Source organism: Zonotrichia albicollis, chromosome 2 (assembly GCF_047830755.1).
Source record: "Zonotrichia albicollis isolate bZonAlb1 chromosome 2, bZonAlb1.hap1, whole genome shotgun sequence".
NCBI lineage: Eukaryota > Metazoa > Chordata > Aves > Passeriformes > Passerellidae > Zonotrichia > Zonotrichia albicollis.
This window is the reverse complement of record NC_133820.1, coordinates 47,838,378-47,864,845: the sequence shown is the minus strand read 5'-3', so window position 1 is coordinate 47,864,845 and position 26,468 is coordinate 47,838,378. Positions and strand designations below refer to the sequence as shown.

General features: G+C 37.6%; 1 protein-coding gene across 1 annotated transcript in view; it reads right to left on the bottom strand.

Annotated features, from left to right (window-relative positions):
• The window catches only part of TMEM135 (transmembrane protein 135), a 154,017-nt gene that overhangs the window by 107,440 nt on the left and 20,109 nt on the right, over positions 1–26,468 (bottom strand). The window contains exon 4 of the mRNA XM_005485784.4: positions 11,462–11,495. Within this exon, the coding sequence (XP_005485841.1) occupies positions 11,462–11,495 (34 nt within the window). The remainder of the gene's footprint in view (positions 1–11,461; positions 11,496–26,468) is intronic.

Genomic DNA, 26,468 nt, shown 5'->3' with positions numbered 1-26,468 from the left:
CCTCCTCCGCTTTTCTAACCTTATTAGAGTCATAAGGAGCATATCACAGAGACAAGATTTCAAATGAACCACCTCCCCCTGAATGCCAAACCACTGACTGTTTAGACAATTAAAAAACTTAGTCTCAGCACTGTTTAAAAATCTACGTATCCTGTACCAGCATCATGCAAAGAACTTCAGCAGCCACGTGTTAACATTTGCCATACACCAGCACATCCATTCTATCTACTATAAACATAATCAAAAACATTTACTCTTTCAGAAAAAGACTTTTAAAACCATTTTATACATAGCATGAGAAATATTTTTCAACAGAGAAAATATTTCAACATGTAGAAGTGAAAAAGAGAACATTATTTTAGACTGTATGTGCAAAGGTATAGTTTTTGTTGTGCATGACAGAAACCATTAAAACTGAGAAACTAACTGCAGTATTTTTGAAAACAACTCATTTTTGTAAGGGAAAAAAGTTATAATTTTTGGTTATAATGATTATAACTTTTAGACCAAACTGGTTTTGCTCCAAAACATTCTGTGGAAGTCTATTTAAGGAATGCAAATGCACAACTGACTTTTATTTTGACAGCTTAGCGTTTCAAAAGGAGCAGAATGATTTCTGGCTGAAACTGCTGTTCTGTTTAATTATCATCCTATAAATGATGTCAGGAACAGTATCAGACTAGAACTGGCACTAATATACTATAAATGGATATAGGCAATTAAAACATGAAGGATTTAATTTCAACTGAAACATATGGAGCACAGAAAATAATAACTAAATGTAATATGCAGTTAATCAGAAAGAATGTCTGCTCATTCCACTGGCCAGCTCTATGGTAAGATTAACACTGTTAAAAAAAAATCAAATAAAAAACCAGCAGAATAAACTTAAACTTTGCAAACTTTTGTCCTCTTAGAAACACCTTCCTTCTGCATATTTTGAAAATAGAATTGAGGATTTCTTCTTCTACAAAATTAAATCTGTACTCCATGACTAGTTTTCATAATACCTGAACCATTCGAGAAGCCCTAAAGAAGTAGCTTGTCAACAACTACCATCAACACAATAACTCAACCATTTTAAGTAGGACTGCCAAAACCCCAAAAAATAAAGATTCCACAATTCCATACATTACATTTTTTTTTTTAGAATTAGACTAAGTGGATGTTTACAGAGTCATCCAATGCACTCTGTTAGCAGTTATGCTGCTCCATTGACTTCTGTATCTTTGACTACACAAAACCACCTTTACCCCATTTCCTTTGCGCTCCAACAAGAGGGAGCCAAAGAAAGTTTAGTTTGTTCTTGGTCAATCTAGTATCTGACACAAGGTCCTTACAACTGCTCCCCAGAACTGTTCCCCATTAGCAGCTTGCAGAGAACCCAGCTCAAGAACTTTTCCTCTACTCTTCATGCCTGAGCTCACCACTGGACAAAATAGAGACATTAATAATCTTCTGCCTCAAGTACACTCTTGCCATGCCTCACTCCAATGGACTATTTTTATTTTCAAGCTTTAGCAGAGGACTCCAGGGTTTGTGGTAGCACAGGAGTGACAAACCTGCAGCTGCATTTCACCTCCTTCACTGAACACTCAGGCCATGCCCTCCTGCAGCTGCACTTGCACCCTGAGCATTGCTCTGAAGCAGATGGAGATGCAAATGGGAAATACCGCTGGAAATGGAAAAAATCCCTCCCTTCCAAAAAAGTTTCTGTATCTACATCTCACTACATACAGAATAAAAAAAACATTCCTTTTGCTTAAGGTCCCAACTTTTTCAGTCCCTTGATTGCATCTTCACCTCACTTCCCGCAGAGCAGGGCCATTTGTCCTTCTTCCCAAACCTCACAAACTTAGAAAAACGAGAGGGCAGCAGAAACTGTCAGGTAACAGGGACTGAAGCTGAAAGAAGGAGGATAATGCCTGTGTTTTTCAAAGGCTCGAGGAAGATAAGAGGGCTGCCTGACAACGTGAAGATCTGAGAGAAGGGAAGACTGCTAATACTGTCATGAAATAGAAAAAACAGTAGATTCTTGCCTTTGCAAGCTTTTACCAGAAAACCTCTCAAAACTCTTTCCCTCTCACTAGGAAAATCCTCAACCATCTTGAAACTTGGATTTGCCCTGTTGGGAAGTGTTAAATTCTCTCCTGGCCCATTTTTCTCCCCTATCAAATCACTGCCCACAGCAATTCTTATAATCAGAAATGCTACACGTACTACAGATGGGTGTCTGGAGCTCTTCAGAATCTGAAGCTGCCTATTATTTTCAATTCCACCACTGACTAGCAAGGAGTTAACCATAAAAGTCAACTACTTTTCTTTAGCTGGTATATTTCTTACAGGAAGTTCTGCATAAGCAATCAGCTGCGGCTGAGAGATAAGTCTTGAAACTAAATTGTAATATTGACATTTTTGCCAATTCTAGAAAGTCAAATGGTTAGCTATTCCTCAAAGAAGATCATGTTAAAGGAGCATAATGATAAGTATTACACTGAGTTTCTAATGAGACACACAGGAAAGCTCGAAATGCAAAGCAGCTTTGCACAGAAAGCAAGAGAAAAAGTATTGAATGTTTTCTCTGACTCTCGCCAAAAGTCCTGCTCTGAATTGATGGATGAGGTTTCCTGAGGCTAAGATGCCAAAGCCAATTAGCCATGTCAATCCACAAGAATGCCAGCTGCCAGGATCTAACTTTATTACAGTATTACTTAAAAGTGAAGACATCAGCAATGTTTAAGTTCACATGACTCCTAATTTTAAAACCTGCCTTTTTTAGATTTAGGGTGGGGGCAGTGACAATGACCTTAAGTTTCAACCTATTGAAATCCTCACTGAGTGCCATGATTACCCATAATTTAATTATGTGAAGCATTCTGTTAATCAAATTAGACTACATTATGCACTATTCAAAGGAAAGTAAGACTTCAGCTTATTTCCCTTCTCATATGAACTCTATGTAATGTTTATATTTAAAAGTAGCAATTTATTTCAATAGTGCCTGTTTCAGTTGCCAAGCTGCATATCCCACAGAACATGATATGTGTAAAGTATATAGCTTACCCATTTATGGCATCTAATTCTGAATTCCAGAATAAAATTTTTGGAAAGTGTCTTGAGTATTTGTCGACTAGAATAAAGCATGTCCAAGTCTTTGATTATTTGAAAACATCTGCATTTAATTTCTAAGCAAGGAGTTTGGAAATGTTGATCTTACAATACACTTCCCTGCATATTCACCACAATAAACTCAATCATTCCATGAAAGGGTAAAATTTTTCTTCTGTTTAAGTGCCTATGAAATAAATTTGAACATTAATGTCAAGAAACAAAAAGCATCCATTTCTTGGGAATAATGTCCATATTCCTCCAAACTTCTCAGAAATCTGTACATTTCAAGTAGTCTATATTAACTTTATTGCCATCTTAATTCAAAGTTTGGCTTTTTGCTTCTACTACATTTATATTGCCTTTACCACCCCAGTATACAACTGGCAATTCTTCTTGAACTATTCTGTACCTCAAGGATGCTGAGAGAATGTTATACTTCTCTGCTTTTGTCTCAAAGTTAAAGAACAGTTGCAAGTCTTCTGGAAGAAAAATCAAGCTTTCTTTTCTAGATTCTTATCCAAAACTGGCATCGTTTTAATCATTTCTTGGCTGGATAGTTTTTGTTCCTGCAGACACATGCCTCTACATAGCTAGATATACAGCAAATAAGAACCATTACCAAATAAGTAAGAACTTAAAATTAATAAAAGTTTGTTCTCAACTCTCAATTTAACCTGTCAAAGGAAAAAGAGACTGGAATGAGTGACCAGTATATTCTAGTTATGCAGATCTTTGACTCTGTAAATCCTGCTTCATTAGGCTTTATTTTCTTCCTTTGAGATGTTTCTGAAAGAGAACTTCATAGTGTAAGTGCCATCAAGTGTCCAAGAAGGCTATATTTTGTTACCATTTATAGAGCATTACGGTTTGCCTACTGAAATGACGTGAAAAAAACAAATCCTATTTCTCATTCCAGCACACTGTCTTCGAGTGTAAACTAACTTTATTAGCTTTATTAGCTTTAAACTAACTTTATTAGCTTTCTTTTATAAGATTTGACCTTAAAGGATAAAAGGATAAAAATCTATTGATCTTGGTTCTTGTTCCTGGGTTTCATAAGCCAGATTACTGCCACTGTCACCAAGTGCATCCGTGATGCGTGACTGTCCATGCTGTGACACCAGCCATATCCCAAGTGCCACTCTAAGAACACGGGGCTGACCCCACCTGGCTTTAAACTATGAGGCAGCACAAAGGTGAAGGCCATGTTTAACAAACAAACACTGCATGAGCTCCATCTGAGCGTGCCTTCTATGAAATGGGAAAGATGTGAGCTCTTTGTTTTCTACCTTATTTTTCCACTAAGATCCAGGCAGTAATGAAGCAGAAGCCACTGAAGATTCTCTCCTCCTAAACCCAGATGACAAAATAGGAGAAAAAAGCCATACCACAACAGGAGGCAGGATTTCCCAAGGAACATCACATGACCTGACAGAAGAAGAAGCAACCAAGTCTTGACAAAATCCCATGCTACAATGTGGGCCAGAACAGTTGTAAAAATGCTGCTATTAGAAGCAGGGATCCAGGACTCTGTTGAGCTTCAAACCTGAAATGTGTTATATTAGAACTATAGCCCCAGGGAAAACACTACTGAGTTGATTTCAATGTCTAAATTGATACCTGACAAGAGTTGGTTTCTTGTTGGCACTAAAATTAAAGGCTTAACTTGTGACAGAACTACAAAAATTACCAACTACAGCAAATGGCAAGACATCATCTGAGAGAGTTTGTCCATGCAAAAGCAGAAATTCTGCCACAAGTGAGAACTTCACACTTCTTTCCAGCCAGGACTAAATTATGTCCTTTTTGCTCTTCCCTCACCCAGGCAGCAATGACTCAGTGGTGGATTCTTCCCTACAAGAATCAGGACATGCTTGAGAACAATGTCCCAAAAAGGGGCTTTGCCCTACACATGGCTTTAAAATCCTGAGCTTCGGTTTAACAGTTTCCAAAAAGAAAAACCTTTCCCTCTGAGCTTTCCAATTTTCACAGAATCACAGAATTGTTTAGGCTGTGAAGAGCCTTAAGATTATCAGCTCTGACCATTAACCCAGCATTGCCAAGTCCCCCAGTAAAGCATGTCCCCAAGTGCCATGTACACGCCTTTTAAATCCCTCCAGGCTTGGTGACTCCACCACGTTCCTGGGCAGCCTGTTCTAGTGCTTGACAACCCTTTTGGTGAAGAAACTTTTCCTAGTATCCAATCTAAACCAAATATCAAAGTACTTCTGCTATTCCAACGGTAACTTATAACACCACTTACTATTCCAACAAAACAAAAGTAGCTCAGTACTTAAGGCTTTTTTGTATGAAAGAAGGAACTAAGCAATGGTTTTACCTTAACTAGCACACTATCAGCTTAAAAGGTGACAATACAAGGAATGAACAGGGAATCTGGACATCATCAGACAATAAATACATGTTTCCTGACAGCTGCTGATGTAATCAAAGCCACTGTCACCCCAGAAGAGGGGTACAGAAAACAGTGACAAAACCATCCTGGAAGACAAGTGTCTCAAGCATTTACTTGATGCACTTTCAGTTATGGAGATTACTTCTGAAATGTTAGAAAAATTTTTAAAAAAGCATTAATTTCTATCTGGGTAATATGCTAAAAGAATAGCTGAAGTCTTGCATCCTGGCAGACCTTGTACAATGTTAGTACTAAGGATTACATGAAAGCACACAACAAAATTTTAATTATCTAAAAAGACAAAGCAGGTCAAATTCATTTTACTACAACTAAGAGGTTCAAAACATTTAAAACGTGCATTTGGAAAATTTAAATCCACCTGTCCTTTGTCATTTTGGATTCCCTCCATGTTTTGACTAAGATGAAACTTACCAATGGAGAAGAAAAGGTGGCAGCTAGTCCTGTTTATGAAATGTCAGTTCAGTAAGTTCAAACAGAAAACATTTGCCTGTGCTATGATGAATAAACTGTGTAGCCAAATATAATGCTTTGCTGAAACAAATAAGATGTGTGAAATACCTGTTACTTCACAGAATTATAAACAAAGAAGTGACAATGTTTTTTTTCTTCATTTTAAAGGATATTTTTGAATTGGTACACAATGTTTTATAGCATGTAGCAGCACTGGGTGATAATTTCTCTGAGTTGCAAGTTATATTAATGACAAATGATTGCACATTACTGTAAAAACTCCACAAAACAAAAAACACCCTTCAACCTACATTATTCATAGTATCCTCCCTCATTTAATTGTAACTGGCACAAGGTATTTCTTGAGACATCTGTAACAACTCAGATACATCAGCAATTCTGTAAAAGCATATCAAATGCAGAAAGCATTTGATAAGCTGGTAAGAAAAATCACTTTGGAATGCTCAGTGTTAGAGCATTTCTTGCATGCAAGTACCTTCCTCTACAATACCACCAGTTTGCCTTTAGCAAAAAGTTAAAACTACAGGATCAGCAAATTCACAGATTAAAAGTGGCTGTTGTTGTTTATTCTCTTGCTACAGCAAGGCTCATTCCTCTTTCTTTCATCCATCCACCTATCACTCTCAAAGGCATGAAACAATTACAAATTTATTGCATATGAAAAGTTACACTGGAGGGCTCTTGGCCTCAAACATTTGAACCATGTCCTATATTGTGCCATATCTCTGTCAAGCTTGGTACCTACTTGGCTCTCTGTGTGTGCCAGATAGATAAAATTAGGCTAATAGTGTTGAGGTTTTCTAAAGTATTACACAGCATGAAAATTTTGTGATATTTTGAATCACTATTACTTCCACCCTGTAAAAAAACCATACAAATATCTGGAATTAAAGCTGACTGAAGAGCAATGGATACTCATTTCTCCATTACATCCTGAGGGATTTAGTTTTGAGTCAGTGTTTCAGCATTTTTGCACACTCCTAGACCAAATAGTTCAAGCTTTAAGAGCGCAACTTACATGCAACCTTCACACTTGACTAGTTGGAATAAACAATGATACAGCCAAAATGAACCCAGATTTAGGCATTTTATGCAATTGAAAAACAAGTCAGCTGTGAAACTGCTTGGACTACTTTAAAACAGAAAAAAACTCTGCTCAGCTGTGTTACTTTATCATATACAGAAGCAGAGCATTACCCACTGGAATGCTACTGATCAACTCATTCCATACTTGTCTAAATAGTATCTCTTCCTCTGTGTATGAGGATCTGAGCACAGTATTTCATAAATAGCAGATGCACTGATGACTCAAGATCAGCACAGGAATAAATTAGATTCAGCATCCTCTGATTTCTCTATAAACTCTGTCTAGATGCAATTGCTGACAATTTCTCCCTTCCATTTCCAGGACACCAGAGACACTCTCTGTCTCTCTCTTTCTGGTCTCTTCTTAAAATTTTCTTAATATTAATTAATTAATTAATCCAATCCTTTCATGGCAAACTCATCATTTTTTTATCACCTGCTCTCTGCTTTAACTAGAATAAATTCTACATTTTCTCATTTTTTCCACTTGTTTTACCTCTAACACTCCCATACATCAACTTCCATTATGTCAGTCCAGCTCCATGTCTCTCGCCTCAATAAATTTTTGGGTTTTACTTGTAGATTGTGCTTCTCTACTTCCTTTCTTCATATCTTTCTTATCTTACTTTTACACTTCACAGCTTTCCACTCAGTAATGTTTTTAATGTTTTCTCTATGGCTGGGACATGCCCCTACACTTCTTCCTCCCATCGCTGTTCAGAAACAGCCCTCAACAGCACCACTCTGTCTCTTGCATCCTGCTGCTTCACCTTGTGCTAAAGCTTTATATCATTTAATCCGTGACCCTCAAGAGCCTCTTATTAACATTTCCAGCTCTGTAAGCAGCCCATCATACACCAGAAGTCCTAATAGAGAAAGAAAAAAGACTTTGATGTAGTGATGCACAGTGTGAATTTCAAACATAGCAGGCAGCTCAGCACATGCTAGGATAACTGCCTCCTCTCTGGTGTAGCATATCAATGACAACAGCAATTTTTCTCAAGTTTTGTTTCTCAAAGAAGCTTGATATCAAGTCAGTCCTAGTTCAGATTAGTCTCTTCCTATCCTGCATTTTGAAGGCAGTCTTTGTTTGTTTTGTTTTCAACACCAGAAAAGCCAAACCCTAACCCAAAGACACAGTTTCTTCAATGTAAAAGCAATAACTCAACTGTTGAGCTGTTCACAACAAAGTATGCCCCAAGTGTCTGGAAACATAAGAGCTATAGGTCGTCTTCATGGACAGTCATTAATATCATCTACTGTTCCAGATAAAAATAACTGAAAGATTACATTTCACTTTCCACCTTTTGCTGGAATCTTGGGGTTCCCTTTGATCTCAAATTATCCATGAAGGATCATCTTATATGTTCACTATCAATGCATCTCTTATGATCCTAGAAATTTTGGGACTTTAATACATGCAATCCAAAATAGAATTTGAAAGCTCCATGGCTCTGTGAGTCCACAGCACTGATTGCCACTACTCTGTTCTGGGCTGTTACAGAAACTTTAGGTCTCAAATGCACATGTTAAGCAATGTTAGGACTTAGGTGTACTAATTTAGTTCTAAAAACTCCAAATGACTTCCAGTGAAAAGTTAAGAAGTTGATTTTAGATTCTGCACATTAAAATTAAAGCTACAAATGCTTCAGTCCCATGGTTATTTCTAATTCCTATCTCAAAAAAAAAAAAAAACAAAAAAGAAAATCCAAATCCCACAGTACATTCTTATATAGCTTCAATTTAGCAGCAAGCTAGTCTGAAAAAAACACTTTTATTCTATTTTTCCATAGAGCATATATAGCTGAAACATCTTATTTTTAATCTGTCATGTTAACATGTAAGCAGCAAGGAAATGCAGCTAGGGAGTTCAGGTTCACATAAATCTACAATCACTGACTTATTTAAAATGAACCAGGACACTCATTCACATGTTTCCATTCACAAGTTTCTAGTAGCTCCAGATTAAAAAAAAACAATAAAAATGTCACATTTAGAACAAGAGTCCTAAGACCCCACTGCCTTTCATGTTCTACTGAATATAATTCACTGAAATGAAAAACAGCAACCATGCATAAAGATTTAACACACCTTTCCACTATGTAAATTCATCTCCGAAGACAAATTATCACATACTGCCAACTGGACAACAGGACTTAAATTTTCTGATTTAAAAGCCCTAATCTGGCTATAAAAAGTCAGTGCAGCAACAGTCATGATAATCACTTATAATAACCAACAGTAATTACAGCTACCTCCTGCCTACGTGGGCAAAGGCACACATGAAGAATCACAAAAAAAAGCTTTAGTTATTATTGCTCAGGCTGCAAAACCCAGTATAGCAAAACATGAAACAAAACAAAGGTATACATTTAGTTCCCTTAACATCTTAACAGGTCCTGACATGAGTTTTACAGAATGCAAGAAATGCAGGCTAATTTCACAATCTATCTGCCATCACTAATGATTAAAATGTGACAGCTTTCAAAATGGGACATGCTGCTATCTAAAGCTAACAGACATAAATCTTTTAAAGGCTTAGGACTTTATAAGAGAATCTTATAAAAGCATATAAAGTTCTAGGCCAAAGATAAGCAACACAAACAGGGAAACATTTACTGTGATTACAGAGCTTGCTAACAAGGTGCCACACGATCACGAGTTTACAGAGCAAACCCTGACAGCTCTGGCTCCACCAAAGATTTGTGACTAAAATAAGTCCTTGTGCTGAAGAGAATATCCATGCCAAATGGTATCCATAAAATGTAACTCCATAGCTTGACTTTTCCCTTACAGCTCTCTCCAATTGCAGGTGACCTGTGTGGTCCTTCATCCTTAGAGCCATGAACAAAATGACAGCTTCCTCAGAATCTTGATACTCAGAGCTGCTGCTATTTAAGCACACCTATTGCTCCCTTCTCTTGGAAAGTCTATTCCAAAGGAGTGATAGTATGTTCAACTAAATACCACCATCCTTATAACCTCTGCTCCCTGAATGAGGAGTTTCTACACACTGCCCTTCTGAATACAAGGAAAACTTCCACAGTTAAGATTTCATTGCAGGAGTTAAACCTTGTTCCCATGCACTGCTGGGACTCTGAACAGCTAAGTAAATGAATTTCAAAAGGAGAATTTGTCACCTTTTTAAATTAAGTTAAAAAACTTCATAAAGAAAAGGAATCCTAAAGGACAGAATATGAGTCATACAAATCAGGAAGCTATAAAATTTACAATGGTACTTCAACAATAATAATAAAAGTGAAAAGCAAAATTAATTTTTTCTCTTCTGAAGTCTGTAAGTTCCCCTCAGTCTGTCTGTAAAGACAGAGTCTATGAATACAGAACAACCCAAGAAACAATTTCTGCCTAAAAGAAATTGTTAAGCACCAGAGTTTGAGAGAGAACTATATAAAGGGTTTGGTAAATGCAAAAAGGAACTTTCCAGGATATTTACCTGCTAACACATGTCATGATATCAGCTCCTTCCAAAAGCTCTGCCCCCACAAAATACTCAGAATTACAAGTCATCAACAATGACAATGTCCTTGTACAAGGACAGAAGAGAACCTATTAATTTTATCACCCTAATCTGTACTATGATACATTGCCTTTGTCTCACCCCTTTTAGTCATTAATCTTACCATCACCATCAGAGTTCAACTCATGCACAGCTCTACTGAGGCCCCAGCAAACTCTCTCAGCAGTCTGAACACAATTCTCATTTTCTTTTTTTTCTGTGTTTCTGTGACTATTTATGCAACTCAAACTGCACAAAAACTTCACGTAATTCCTTTGGCAAAGTAAGACCTTTCCTAAAGGAGTACGATCAAGTAACAGAAGCATTTTATATTTGGAAAAAGTTAATGCACAAAGCATCATTTAGATAAATGCTATTTATTTGGAGAGTAAAACAAATATGACTCAAGATTTAAATTGATACAATCATATGTTAAAAATGTTTGCAAGCACAACTGACACAAGTTACAAAATTATTAATGGCAAAACTGAAGTATATGGTGGCTGGATTTCTCATCTGCAAAATAATGATCATTTAAGTACCAGATGCCATTCTATCATGGAAGAGAAATATAAAATTACCATCTTCTTGGGGCTACAATACACAAAACTGAGCATAATACAATGAACCACATTTCAGCCTCTGCTTTACAGCTACTTCTGAAAGACCTCTGATTGCAATTTGCTTTTAAGGGAGTTTATCTAATTATGCATAATTCTTAAAGAAAAATCCTGCAACAATTTAAAAAATGCAATGAATCTCAGCATCTATTAACTTTAAACAAGACATTTCCTGTGGATCTTACATGTTTTTATTCTTCATTTAAATAAAGGACTACTTACTTGGTTAGCCATGTATATTGTGAGAAGACCCCTCCTATAAACAGAAAAGATAAAATAAGTGGATGAAACAAATACTTTTTTAGACTGAAGAAAAACACTTTAATCATTAAGAATATTTTATTAAAAAAGAGGATTTTAAAAACAGGTTATTGATGGAGGATGAATCATTGCCACCTTATAGAAAAATAAGTGCAAACATAAAAATAGCATCTTGATAGCACAGTATCCAAAGCAGTTAGGAATTACAGGAACCAAGTTATATATAGCAACTGGCCGCTCCTCATGAGTCCTGAAGCTGTCAGAAGGAGCAAGGCACCTTCAATTACAGACAGCACTTATCACAACTTAAGCCTACACATGAGCCAGTGACATAAGCATGCAAACAATGACCTAAGCCTAAGTTAAAATGTGAATTTGCAGCAAAATGCTTGTGTGTTAACTTCTGTGTTGTAATTGGTGCTATGCAACTCCAGGCACCTTAGCCCTTCTGCCTACAATATCAGGAAATGTTTTCTACTGAGACTGATGCACAAATCTTGGCTCAAGCCACTTCAAAGTCACAGTGCCAACAGTCCCCTGGAACAGTGACCACCATCTTCTCTTCTAACCTTTATCTACTTTTTTTTCCACTCCTATTTTTTAATCTGTGCCAGCCTACAGCTCACACTGTTCTTTAGGAAAAGTATAAACTTGGGCTCAAGCTCACATTTTTGTTGATTCTATTGCAGCACAAGATGAAAACTGAACTTGACGACATAGATGTGAGCTACTCCAGCAACCGACTGCACTGTAGGGTCCAGATGAAATTAAAATTATTTCCTACACATCAGTCACAAGCAACCATCACCCTTGAGAAAGTGGAAGACATTACCATTGGAGGTATGCTTTGCCTTGAATTATTCCTCCTCTTCTGCAAAGATTTCATTAGAAACTGTGGGCAAAGTCTGGAATACACAGTTTCAGTATTGCTACTGGACTGGTGTTGCTATCTTCTTGAGTTTACCACCAGCCTTGTAGTATTTGGGATTGTTCATAACCTGACTCCATATTTGTCTTCATGTCATTTAGGCTTTTTTTTTTTTTATAATATTGCTACTACAGAAGGTAATATACAACTGAAGGTTTAACCCAGACTTGTATGTTCCATTGTCATGACATTTTAAATTTCTAAGCATTCATACAGTGATTAAGAGAGATATGTGTTAACAGAACATATCTTGCTATCAGTTCAGTTGAAGAAGTGAACAAAAGCACAGGTAGCAGGAAATAAATCTGTATTGCACACTTCCCAAGCTTGATTCATCCAAAAAGTTTACTCAGTATTTCCTAACCCCCATGTTTATATCTCCATAGCTTTGTCAAACTCCACATCCAGATCAAGGTTTTTCACAGCAGCCATCTAATCTACAGGGAAGGTACATTCCACTTAGAAGTTTTACTGCTCCCACATCACACTGAAGTTGCGGAAAGCAATAACACAACTGACTTCCACAAATTGCTCTCTACTCACAGAGAAGATTCAAATTTGGAGTAAGTTCAAAACCTTAACTAGCAAAATCAGTTTGTTTCATGGTAGTTTTTTTATTTTTTTTAAAAAGCAGAATTACAAATCTGCTCTCCGTATACCTTCTCTACCCAGTACCTCCCTGTACCAGATACTAGAAACAAGATTGTAGCATGAAAGCCTAAGGAAAAAAAGCCTGAATATAAAGATTTGATGGAGATGAGGCATACAAGAAAAAAAAAAAAAAGACAAAAGGTAGGGAATACAATGAGTATTTAAGCAAAATAGCCTCTATAACTTGCAATAAAGCATCAAAATACTGTATGACATATCTGAACAGGAAGGGGTAAAAATTCACCTGATGCAATAGATAAATTCAACTCTCAGGCTGGTCTGCAAACATTCACCTAGTCTTTCAGTTCACTAGCTCAAGTGATAAAGCAATATTGGTGCCCCAACCCTCCTGAGTAGCAAACTGTCAGATAATACACACTTCTGTGTACCGTAAATCTTATTTTAATTTGTTCTCAAGAAAATATACTGGATATTTCCTGTTTCTTAGATTTTCTCTTTACCCCTGTAATAGCATTAAAAATTTATGATAAACATCCAAACACTCAGCCATTTTGAAACCCAGAGATAAATCTACCTGTAAGAGCTAACCTGGTAACTCAATCCACTTTGAGTATTCTGAAAAATGTCAGAACATCAAAAACAACCTGCAGTAACACATCTGTGAGAAGACTCAACCAGCCTCTGAGTGACAGACGCAGCTTTCAGAGTACATTCTGTATATTCACAGTTGTGGATTCTACGGTGGGCACGAAGCAGGATGATCATTGTTATGTGCACATAACTAACTTAGTGGATTCTCCCCTGCAATCTCTCTGTCATGCAGGCAGGGCTTTTTAGCCTCCCACTGAAATTTATTTAGTCTTTTTTAAAACACTAACAAACTAAGAACTAAATGAGTTTTAGTTTCTATTGTAGTCCTTTTGGGGGTAAAACACAACTCACCAACCACAAAGACAAAGAAAGGAAAAGGGGCTGGAGAAGAGGAAGGAAAGAACTCAGAAGCTGCAGTGCAGCTGCAGCAGGGTCAATGTGAGAAGTAGGTGGCTGGGAGGAGACGAAATGCGCAGACAATAAATTTGTGCAAGGAAGTCACTTCTGGAACTGAAAACACAGCAAGTTGCTGGATGACGTCATCTCCAATTGCCTGCAACAAGCCCGGCTGTGAGGCCCAGGCAACTCCAAGCAGAAAGAGTTTTCTTTCTCCAAATTAATTCTGTGTCTGTTTTAAAAGTAAATAGCCCCATGTTTCCATGGAAAAGGGGAAAAAAGGGGAGGGGGAAAGGGCATTCTTCCTGGCCCTGTGCAAATGTGATCCAACAAGCCTAACCCAAACCTGAACTCTGCTATTAAAAAGCAGTGGGAAGCTCAGAAAATGTTGCACTATTTTGTAGCAATGACAGCTGACAGAAAACAGGACAGAAAGATGGAGGTAGGCCAAGTAAAAGGGTCACTGGTACAACCCAAGGACTGTACTAAAACTGCAGCTGGTAAATAGGGGGAGAATATAATTGGGAAATGGTATTAGGAGAGCAGGAAATTATTAAACAATAAAAATAATTAGTCAGCCATGTCTAACCACATGCTTTGGGGAGGTTTAAAGATCCAAATAAACAGCTTACATGTCACTGCTAAAGTCCATGAACCAGTGCTGAATGCTAATCCTGGCAACACCAACTCCAGCAGGTGGCTACAGCAGTGTCAGTCTGGCAAGGTCACTACGGGAAAGCCCGACCAGACACACACAAATCCCTACTGCCTGCTCTTCCTCCATGGGTTCTGTCTTAGGCCATTTTCTCCAAAGCCTGTTCCATAAATATCTTCATTGTGGCTTCCCACTGACTCCCAGTCATCTCTCCAATTGACAGTCTCTCCTATACCCAGCTCTGTTTCTAATGACATCTATGATCTTTAACTCAGGAAGGAAAAACATGTGCTAGGGGTAACCCTAAATGCATGAGCAGTAGACCAAGGTCCATCCTACCAGTTTCTTGTACTAAATTAAAGAACCAAAATATACTTTGCTGAAAAAGTGTTAACAATAACGGTCTCCTTCACCTGAAAATGGAGGTTTGCATGAAAGTAATGTTTTATTTGCTCTTAAATTCAAGTCTCCATGAGAAGTACTGTTTAGTCTACTTTTCACTTTGGTGAAAAGTACTTTGATTTTCCTCCTTTTTCTTCTCAATTCACACTTTTAAATGAATTTTCTAACATGCTTGATAGAGAACTGAGTAGGCAAAATTTCAGAGTTTAGTTATCCAACACAGGTCACATTATCTACAGCTGAATAATTCCAATCTTGCAGATTCCACATTTAATGGTTAAATTACAAAAGACCACAGGCTTCCAGAAGATAATTCTCTTGTTCATTTATACCTTCCTCAAAGAAAAGTTTAACTCGATAAAATTTGCTTTTTGGACAACTTGGGAACATTCAGACCAAATTATAACAGCAATAGCTCTTAAACTATGGCCTATAAACCTCAACAGAGAACCACATATTTTTGTTATTGCACTGCCCAGAGGAAAGAGTCTAAAATAACTGCTAACAACCCCAAAAAGCTACAGGATAAAAATAACAAGGAAACCTAGCAGTGTACTGGGCTGTATTACCAGAAGTTTAGGTAGGAGGTCAAGGGAAATGATTAATCCCATTTACTTGGCACTCGCTGCACCAGACCCCATGCCTGGTGCTGGTCCCCAGTACAAGCAGGCACTGATCAGCTGGCATGGAAGACCAGCAGCAGGGCTGGGCACTCCCACCTGACCTAAGGAAGACAGGAGAGCACTGGAACAGGGACCCAGAGGTTTGCACAGCTGACCACACAAATCCCCAGGCAATCTGGGTTGAATTCAGTGCCACTCCTGCTCCAAGCAGGAAGCTGCACTAGCGGAATTCCCAAGACTTACCTGAACAACTCCATTATTCTACAGAAAAAGGTGGAAAGCAACTTCAAAATATCATCAATAATTTTTTTCACAGATTATAAAATCAGAAGAGATTACAGTGATAAACAATCTGTTTTCCTAATGAAAACTCTTATTTGATGAATTAGCCATTTACTTAAAAAGATCAAATTTGTTTTTTAAGTATTTCCAATCACCACAATCATTGATACATTATTTTATGGATACTTATCTTTACAATTTGCACCCTAAAACAAGAATTAGTCTGGTCTCTGAAAACAGTTACATCTTGACCTCCCCTCTAACACTACCCCCTCCAACCAGGTCCCCCTCAATACCATATCTTAAACAAGAACTGAACTCCTTCAGTTTTTCCAGACTGTTCATTAAGTTTTTAATCATACTTAGAGCTATTTGCTAAAACTGTCCCAGCTTTTCAAAATTTACCTTCAGGACTTCAAATGAAAATATAGGAAATATAAACCAGATTAAAGTTCTCCTATCTTTTGTTTAACCAAAAGTATTTTCAAGTCAAAGAAATCATTGGGTGCTGCTCTCAGACTTTGTATTTGCTGGTGAGCAAGGTATTTAAATCTTCTTGTAAGTGCTGTAAACTCTGGAAAACTTATTTGATTGAGGCCAAAGTGTAACTTCCCTTACATGTGAGTAAAAAATTCTATTTGTGCCAATAGAAGCAGCAACTGTCCAAATCTGCATGCCAACACATTGTTTGTGGAACACTTTGCTGAAGAATGTTTTCTTGCTCAGCTTGATGGGCTATAAAACTCAAAAAATAACTCTATTTTCACAAGCAGCATAAACTTTTGCTTCATATACTAGTAAATCATACAAAATACCAATCTTTAAATACAACCAAGATTGCTTTTTCCTACAAAACTCATTGCCAGTTCTCCCTCATTTATGGTTTTCCTTCAATGTATTTATGGTTTCCCTTAAATACAGAGTTGTTGCTAAGTTAAAAAAAATAAAAACCAAACAAAACACAACAGCACTGTCCGCACACACAAAAAAAAACCAATCAACCAACCTTGTCTGAAGGTGGGATGAATCCTTAGAAAGTACTTACACTCATGGAAATTTCACCATAAATTAATTATTGCAACCACAGAACCCCTCAAAGAAAATTTCCAACAGAAAGCAAACACCTTCTCTTTCTCTAAAAAGCCACAGAAGAGAGGAAGGACCTGTCATTTTTAAGCTAAATTTTTCTCAATATTTATTCTTCCTCCTGAATATTTCTTTCTTTCATGCATTTTGCCTTGCCCAGCCCATCTTTTGTGTCTAATAGCAGCACTCCTGTTCCTAGAATTTCCTCATGAAAAACTGGTTTTGGTGATAGGAAGCTTAAAGAATTGTTTTCTCTATTGCCTTGTTTCAGTTTAACCACAAACCTTTCTGAGCGGACATCCTGAAATCTAACATTCACTGCAATTAATGACATTTATTTCAACTACTATAACTGATCTTTTTTACCAGTATTGTGGTTCTTATGATTGCTTTTTTTTTTGTCTTGCTCAAAACTAAAGGGGAAATAAGTTAGCAAGTCAGAAATAACAGGAAATAACTACAGCAAGATGAATACCGCTGTGTACAGAAGGAACACAAATTGACTGAACAGGCACCTCCTTCAGTGAGAGCAGCCCTAGGTGTGAGCTATAGGAGGGAGCCCCCAAATTCCCCCCCAGGGCAAGGGGCACAGCAGGGCAGGTACACCCAGGCCCCATCCCTGTGGCAGCTCCCACAGCCCAACACACAGCAGCAGCACAGGGGGATAGAAGCAGCCTGAGGATGGATATTGCAATATGTTAAAAATCTTCATGCATGCAATTAAGAGAGCAGGTTCTCTGATTAAACATCTAATTGATGGATTATGTTTCTCCACATACACAATAAATTTAAACAGTTGCTGGGGCAAACACCCAGAAAATAAAAATATCCAACTCACTGCTAAGAGAAGAGCAGTTTTAGCTTTGCTATAAAGCTTTCTAACCTCATCTCCAGACCAAAACTTTAAACTCCTGATATCTGCTTTTCCAAAAACTCTTCATGTTGACAAACCAAGAAGACTTGGCACAAGAAGAAGCAGGTACTAGAGCCAAACTCACCTCTCCTTGTGGCCTATACAACAAAATCTAAACTCTACTTTTTTCACCATTTTTTCCATAAATTCATCATATTCGTTTCCTAGAAAATCAAGTCTGAATTTTACATGTATGTCACTGTTCACTGAATCTGCTGCTGAATATTCTGACACTTACCACTGTATTTTAACTATTTTTTATTATTACTTTTTACAAGTCTAAGAAATCACAAACAAAACTACTTTTATAAGAATCTCTGGATTCAAAAGCAAATATGGAATGGAATATTAAACAAAGGCAAAGAGCATAAAACCTTTGCTGTACTCACTTTTTACTGCAAAGCAGTAATTTTTAGTGATAAATATTGACATATATATGTATATATCATATAAAAATATATATATTATAATTACATATATATATATATAAATAAATGGCAAAACTTGAGAACATTTGTCCTCTTTCAATTTAAAAGAAAAAAGAATGAAAAATAAAGATTCAAAAAGAGTTAACTTTGGTTTTAATTTCTGAACATAAACTAAGAAGCTAACATAATAGTTTGTAATGGCTCCCCAGACAGGACTCATGGTCTGCAAGAACAGGAAGAATTCCTCCCATCAGCTTCAATCCCTTCCCCCCCACTGTAAAACACCACTTTATAACCTGCAGAATTAAGTCAAATACACAAATCACAGGTTTCCCTGAAATGAAAGAAGTTCAAATGAAGAGGTAAGAGGTAGGGTTTTCTCTGCTTTACAGCAGCTTGACACCACAAGCAAACCCAGCATAGATGTGGAGTTGTGATTGCATCCCTGTAATAACACAAGCACTACAGATTATGTTTAGGGTATTGTTAATCTCTCACACCCACCAATTTCCTACTGACAGCTGGAGGTCAGCAGCAAAGTCCTGGTGCAAAAGTTCACTTCAAATCAGCAGGAACAGACAGGCTTTCAAAATAATGCTGAAATTTGTGAAAACAGACCTAAGCAGTGAGTTTTCAAAAAAGAACATGGTAACTTTTTAGCCTAGTAAAGACCAGCAGGTAAGTCTTTACCACAAAAATATTGTTCAGAACTTCATCTCAAAAATATACTGTTAAAGAAGTCATGACCCACTTTTTTTAAAGGAATTTCCTTCAATATTTTGGATTGTTTAAAGTAGGAAATGGAACTTTTCAAGCTGAAGAAATTGAAATTGCTCAAAACTGTAAATCAGTAATTCTTGCTTGGAGCACATTACATGTTAAGCAAAATGGTTTTATGCAAATACTCAGAATTTGTTGTTCTTAAAAGGAAATAAAATAAACTCAACATGTTCTATGATTTGAACACATGCCAAAGAAAGGGTATGAGAAAACTGGAACGTGAGAGAAGCCAAAAATAAAATATATCTACAACAATACATTCCAGTTAAATTAGTACCAATAATTCTTACAGAGTTTCCAGAAAGTTCAACACAAGATAACATCTATAGTTCAATTTTTTTTAAACTCCTTTATGCTCTATTTTATACAGATTTTCTTTCGCTATTCCCTCCCTCTTCCTTCTCTCTGAGTTTCTCTATGGTATCTACAGAGCAAAAACAAACGCTGACCTACAGAGGGGAAAAAGCCTCTTAATTAAAGTGTGATTTAACCTCACAACATTCCAAAAAGCTTATTAGTATTATAGAATGACTGACTGGGAGATAACAGAAGGAAAACAAATTAATCAAACCTCAAGAAAAGAAACGAAGGATTTTGGGATTTTTTAAATTATTCACATTCTTGGTACAGAAGGTCTACCTCTTGTTAAGGCCCCAAATAACAATTTCTTTGGACTGTTGATAGTAACATTGAACTGTTTTTAATCAGCTCAGTCAATCACAAAGAAAACACTCAGTTCTTTCTGGGCATGGGCTGTTTGGCCACTCTGTCTGGAAGGTATGAGCATAGGGCACAAAAGCAAACACTTTTGAACAAAACTGCTTTGGAGACTCTCAGCGGCAGCAGGCCATTGTTTAATGTATTCTGTTGGCAGTCAATACCACTCCCAAGTAAAATAGGACACTATGGACAGAACAGTTAATAAAAATTAGGAAGAGCAGGACAGGGCATGGAAAAAATTCAGAGTTGAAAATATGTCCAGTATTCATTGGCCTTGGACATATATTCAGCGTATTTTGAGAGTGAGAAGGCAGGAAGGAGGAAAAATTTGTCATATAAGGACACTCCTTCAGTTGACAACTTGGGGCTGTCCCAATACCAGCTGAAATTTATCCAGTATTTGACCTATTCTTCTCAACCTCTACCCTCTAGCCCTTCTCAAGTTAAGAGCCCTTCAACCACACCCCACCTGCATATCCCAAAACAAGCTCAGAGCAGCTCAGCAAGAAGCAGCTCCAGAGGCTTCCAAAGAAGCCCCTTGGAATGGGTGGCTTTCCCTTTCCAATTTAAATATTCTGTGCCCAGTTTGAGACAGTCCAGTCCACAACACAAGTTTTTTCATAAGCTACTCAAATCATCTGTTATTTCATCTATTTCAAAAGACTTCAGCAGCCTGATATTGTTTTTCAAGTCTGTTACACTAATAGCTATTGTAGTGTTTGCATGTTTAGAACTAATTTTCTCTTTAGAGTCATAATGTTTTAATGTTACATTTCTGATAGGATAATACTGTTTACAAAGCACCTGAAACAATTTGTAAAGAAAAAAAAAAAGCTATTTCATTTGACAAATCAACCCAACTCCAACAAGTAACTATTGAAACTTTTCACATGGTGTGACTAACTTGTAAATGCCCTTGTATTCAGCAACAGCAGACTAGCACTTCCAAGGGAAGTAGTGTATGGAGTTAGACTTGTCAACATACAGTGACACTTGCTTTCTTCCCTCCCTTTAGACCCTCTAATAGCAGCCTATTAAGTAATTTTAAAAACAGGCTTTAAATCCAGTTAGGAACTATTAATTTAATCACTCAGAAGACAGATGAAGAATGTGCCCATTAAGAATGTGCCTACGTCCATAATGGGGGTCCCACAAGGGGTCCCAAGGAACAGCAACGTCAGAAATCAATGTGAACCTTCTCTAGAAAGGCAAGCAAACCACACAAAGTGTGACTGAGTGTCATTTCAACACATCCCTATTGACTGAGAAGCCAGTGTCTGGCAGGACATCAATAGTGGATGATGAACTGTGCCAGATACTACAGACAGACGTTAATGAGGCATTTCACCCACCAAAGAGAGAAATAAACCATTGCCAAGTCCAGTTTGAACCTACTATTTTCTGGCATTAAGCTCAAGCATCCAAACTGCCAAAAGTTGATATTGGAACATTTTTGCTAGTTCCTCAGTCCGTTGCTCAGAAGGAATGAATAACAGACACTGAAGAGCTTAAAAGGAAAAACATATCACTGAAGCAGCAAGATGGAGCCCATATAAATTCCTTCATGTAGACCAAATTATGCTGTACTACCTGACAGTCCATATTGTTTCAGTCTTTCACCAAAGCTGGAGCAGTCTGGATTGCAATAACAGATACTGGCCCAAATTCATGAAACCTGCTTAATACCAGGCTTGCCTTTAATACCATGGACACTGTTTGGTCCTGCTTCTTAGACAGACTGTCTATAGGAGAAGGTTTTAATGGCATACACTCACTTTATCAAAAAAGATTCAATCTGGAATAGAGGTCATTAGATTACAAGAAACACTACAACACATGGCATTTTATTTCCTTAGCAAAGGAAATAAAAACATGCCATTTTCTGTCCCAGGATGTGGAGGGGGGAGGCCAGGAAGGGGAAGTAAGATGTTTGACCTAAGAATAGTGCTGTAATCTTTGCCACAGAAAAGCTTTGTGTGATTACTATTAGCAATTCATTATCATTCTAAGTCTTTACCTTCACACTTTTCCTGCTGCAGGAGCTGACAACAACCTTAGTTCCTTGGGAACAATGAGGGTCCAGAAAAGTCAGTTCTTTTACAGAGGGTTTTTAGGAGTGGTTTGCATGGAAACAAATACTTAAGCTGCTCTCATCTATAGTATCTAAAAACAATATCCTACAAGCAGACCTGAGGAACACCGCACCGAAAATTTCCCTCCAAGACTTCCAACCATTGCACTAGAGGCATGCTAGGCATGGATATTATCTTGCCAGGTAAATGTCAGCACTCAAGCCAGCTCACCTAAGCAGCATCTGAAGTTTGTTCTATACTAGCAGAGTATTTATTATTCCCCCTCTGGGAGCTCCATGTTACACACAAGCATTCAGACACAGAAGATGTATTAAGTGTTTGCTTAAGCCAAGGAAGTCCAAATGAGTGTGTCCTGGATGCTAGTGCTGAGCCGACAGGACAGAGTAATTAATCCACTGTTTGTGCCATTTGAATTTAAGTCAGACTCACAGAATAGTCCAACGTTCAGCAGCAGTCTGAATTTTAACATTTTATCTGTCAGCATCTCAACAGGACTGTAAGTTTTACAAATTTTGGTGTGTTTTTTTATGGTCAGTGATGAAAAACAAAGAATACAAAATTATACTGCTATGCAGATGACTAAATCATTTTTACTTAAGTTTTCAGCCTACAAAGTGAACATTTCAGGAACAGATTTGCCAAAAGCGGTTCTTGAAATCATTTTTAAAAATCAAACTTTAACTATAATGAAGTCTCAGTTACTCATGGAGCCATGCAGAAACACAGGAAGGCATCTGCACAGCCACCTGGGATCTATCAGAGCTTGCTGCTTGACCTTCACACTGCCCTTTGTTCACCCAGGCTGGCCCCATGTGCACTGACGGAGTAAGCCAGAGCTTAATGGGTGCTGCCCAAGATGTCTTTACACTCATGAAGCAGCCACATGGCTGGTGCTGAACCTATGCTGGTAAATCCTTCTGAAACTCAAGAGATGTAGAGGCCACTGAGCAATTGCAACCAAAGAGTCCTGCGTGATCCACCTCAGCCCTGACTCTAACAACACAGAGAGAAAATAAACTCAGTCTCTACAGACTCATCCAGATGCTGCAATGCATTCTGTAGTGTCTCCAGAATCACAGGTCTATATTTCACATGGGATCTTCCAGTATTCTTCCCTGTCTGCCTGTGTTATCCTTGAAAATGAATTGTCAACTATAAAGCTGTAGCTGCTCTGCTGCTCTTCATCTTGTGCAAGACTTCAGTTACCACACAAGAAAGCTGAACCAAATTTTTACAGCATCCAAATGGTGCAGCCTAAATGTTAAACTTGGTTGCAGAATACTCATACAGAAACAGTAAAGTCCTGGATCGTTTATAATCTGGACTGACTGACTACACATGTATGGAACTGTAGTCACTGATTCCCAATAAATCTTCTCACTCTGCTCACAAGTAAAGAATTTGCCTTGCCAAACTTTTGCTATCTCAAGTGGATGAAATCTAGTTTAAGACAATTACCTAGACAGTAATGAGACACAGAATGGTGCATCATGCAGCTGGTGGGAAAGAAATGACCAGTATGAAATAGAAACACACAATTCAGGTAGTTAGGAAAGTCCAAGTGATGAGTGCAACCACTTCTTTTACCCAGAGGTATAAGGATTATACACATATCTTATGTGCCTACACAGAATCACAAAGAATAAAGGGCAGGAATGAAGAACAGACTTACTGTAGGAATAATTAAGAACATCATACAGGAGAGAAGATCTTTCTCACACAGAAAACCAAGTGGTTTCCGCAGTTCATATAAATGAAGCAAATTTTACTCTGCAAATTTTACTATTCTACAAATGGAGCAGACAGCTTATACCATGCCAGTAACAAAACATCTTTCTATCACCCACAGAGGACAGCCTCACAATATGGCTACAATTTAAATTACAGCCTTTCCCTCATCCACTAGATGGGTGACCCGGTCACAGAAGGACATCAAATACGTTAAACAGGACTTGCAGTTTGTGAACTCACATTAACTGTGCCTGGTGATCATGATGTTCCTTTACATGCCTTTCAATATTACCCAGAATAATCTTCAGAATGTTTCCAGAAACTGAGGTTAGACCAACAGATCTATAGCTTATTGGGTCTTCCCTCAGACCCTTCCTGTACATAGAGCAACACTGAGAGAGATCCTGTTGCAACAGCCAATAGCTCCTTTAGAACTCTGGCATGAATCCCATCAGGCCCCATGGACTTGTGAACATCCAGCTGATACAGCTGGTTCCTTACAATTTCAGTGTCTGCAAATGGATTGTACTGATATACATGATCCTCCAAATCAAAGAGCTGAACAGCCTATGACTGTTATCAAAGATGGAAGCAAAAAACAGTCTCTGCTCCTTCTACATCTCTATTAGTCAGGCAATCACCTTCAACAAGTATCAATGTGTTTTTGTTAGACTTTTCCTTGCTATTAATGCACTTTAAAAAGCCCTTCCCTGTTGTCAGATACAGTACTGAAACTGTTCAGCTCTAATTGAGTTTTTGGCCTTTCAAATCTTCTCCCTGCATATGCAAACTACAACTCTGTACTCCTTCTATGATGCCTGACCTCACTTCCAGAGATCACACAGTTTCCCTTTACTCTTGAGCTCCACGAGGAGTTCAATGTTCAGCCAAACTGCTCTTCTGGCCCACTTGCTGAACTTACAACATGCTGCAATTGCCTGCTCCTGCGCTTAGAAAAGACGGTTCTTAAAAACTGGCTTTGTTAGTATTGATCTAACTGAACAGTTTAAAAAATGCCAGAAACTGTTTCTAAAATTAATACATGATTCAATAATAGTAAGACAAACAGAAAACTCTCTGAATATATCAACAAAGTTATGACTGCCAGGGGTATGTGTACCTTAGAGAGAGCACCAATTCTTCTAGATTAAAATACTAGCGTATCACAGGTTTTTCCATGAAAAATATCCCAAGAGCTGCCTATCCTGAGCTACCTGCCATTCACAATGTTGTCTCCATCACAGCATCTTTCAGATTGACTTCTGCACTCCCAGCCTTGAATGATCAGTTTTACTTTCTTCTGATAACTTCAAGCAATCTGTTTTTGTGGAAGTGTCCCTGTCCATGGCAGGGGTGTTGGAACTAGACAAGTTTTTAGGTCCCTTCCAATCCAAAACATTTTATGAGATGGTTCTAGAACTACAGCACAGTAGCAGTCCTCCAAGCATGCAGCAAAACGTGTTCAAACATTTATGCATTGTTACTATAAAAACATAAATCCTCAAACACTGGCTTTCACCAAGGCAGCTGCTGAAGTACAAGGAAATTTAACATATTTTGGTTTAGAAACAGAAACCTTTCCCAGTAACTTCTACAGCCTGGCTTCATATTCCACACCAATAATCACTCTAGAGGAGTACAATTCCAAAAAATTTGTTTCCCTGCTAGGTCTCCTTATCAGATTACACCACAAAATAGTCATGTCAGTGATCCAAACTCCAGAGTTTTTTCACTAAATACAAAGAATATGGAAAAAAATCACTCCTCAACATGGCTTGCTTTCTCAATTTCTTACCTGTACCAAGTACAACTAAAGCTTGCAAAAACACTTGCTGTGTTAAAAGTTTGTTCACTTGTTTTGATTACTCACCCCACCAAAATGATGATTTATCTGTTTCCCTAAAATATACCAAACTGAATAACCACAAAACATTTTTGAGAAAGGAAATTACCACCTCAAGTCTAAATATACTATACTACTATAAAAAAATACATCAACAAATTTGTATTTGAATGTTACAAAGTTACAAAATTCATGTATTTCTTTACAGTGTATACTTTTAACGATTACAATGCTGTGATATTCCTCCTTTATAATGTGTTTAGACTAATGGCAGTTATGGCAAGCAAATACTCTTAACAGCACTGAATGTTTCATCAGAACAAACATCCAGTATAAAAATTCCACATTGTTCTCACACAAATGTTTCTGCCACTTTTCCAAGCAATACATAGTAATGCTTTCTTTCCAGGAATACTAAATATATGTGTTTATATACAGATCTCTTTTATAACACACACTGCTGCACTGCTTTACTTTTTAAATGCATGTACTTTAAATATTTTTCTAAGAGTCCAGCACACTGATTTTTTTTTATGAAAAACACCCAAAGTTTTCAACTAAAAACATATTACAAATACTTGCCCAGAGCACGATTTTACAACCAAATTATAAAAGCCCTAAATCTCAAGTTTTATAATACCATCAGTGACAGAGTCGTAACTGCAGCGACGAGACAGGCGCCGCTATAATGTTAACAGCCAGTATGTAAACACTGACACAGCCTAAGGGAGGAGCAGGGGCAGCCCCACAAGTGTCCCTTCACACATGCCACAGAAACTTTAGGTGGCTGTATTTAAACTTTCTCTAGTTTAATTAGCTACAAAAGGCAGGGAGAAAAAATCCCAAACAGCCAGGCAACAAGACTATTAATTTAATTAAAACTGG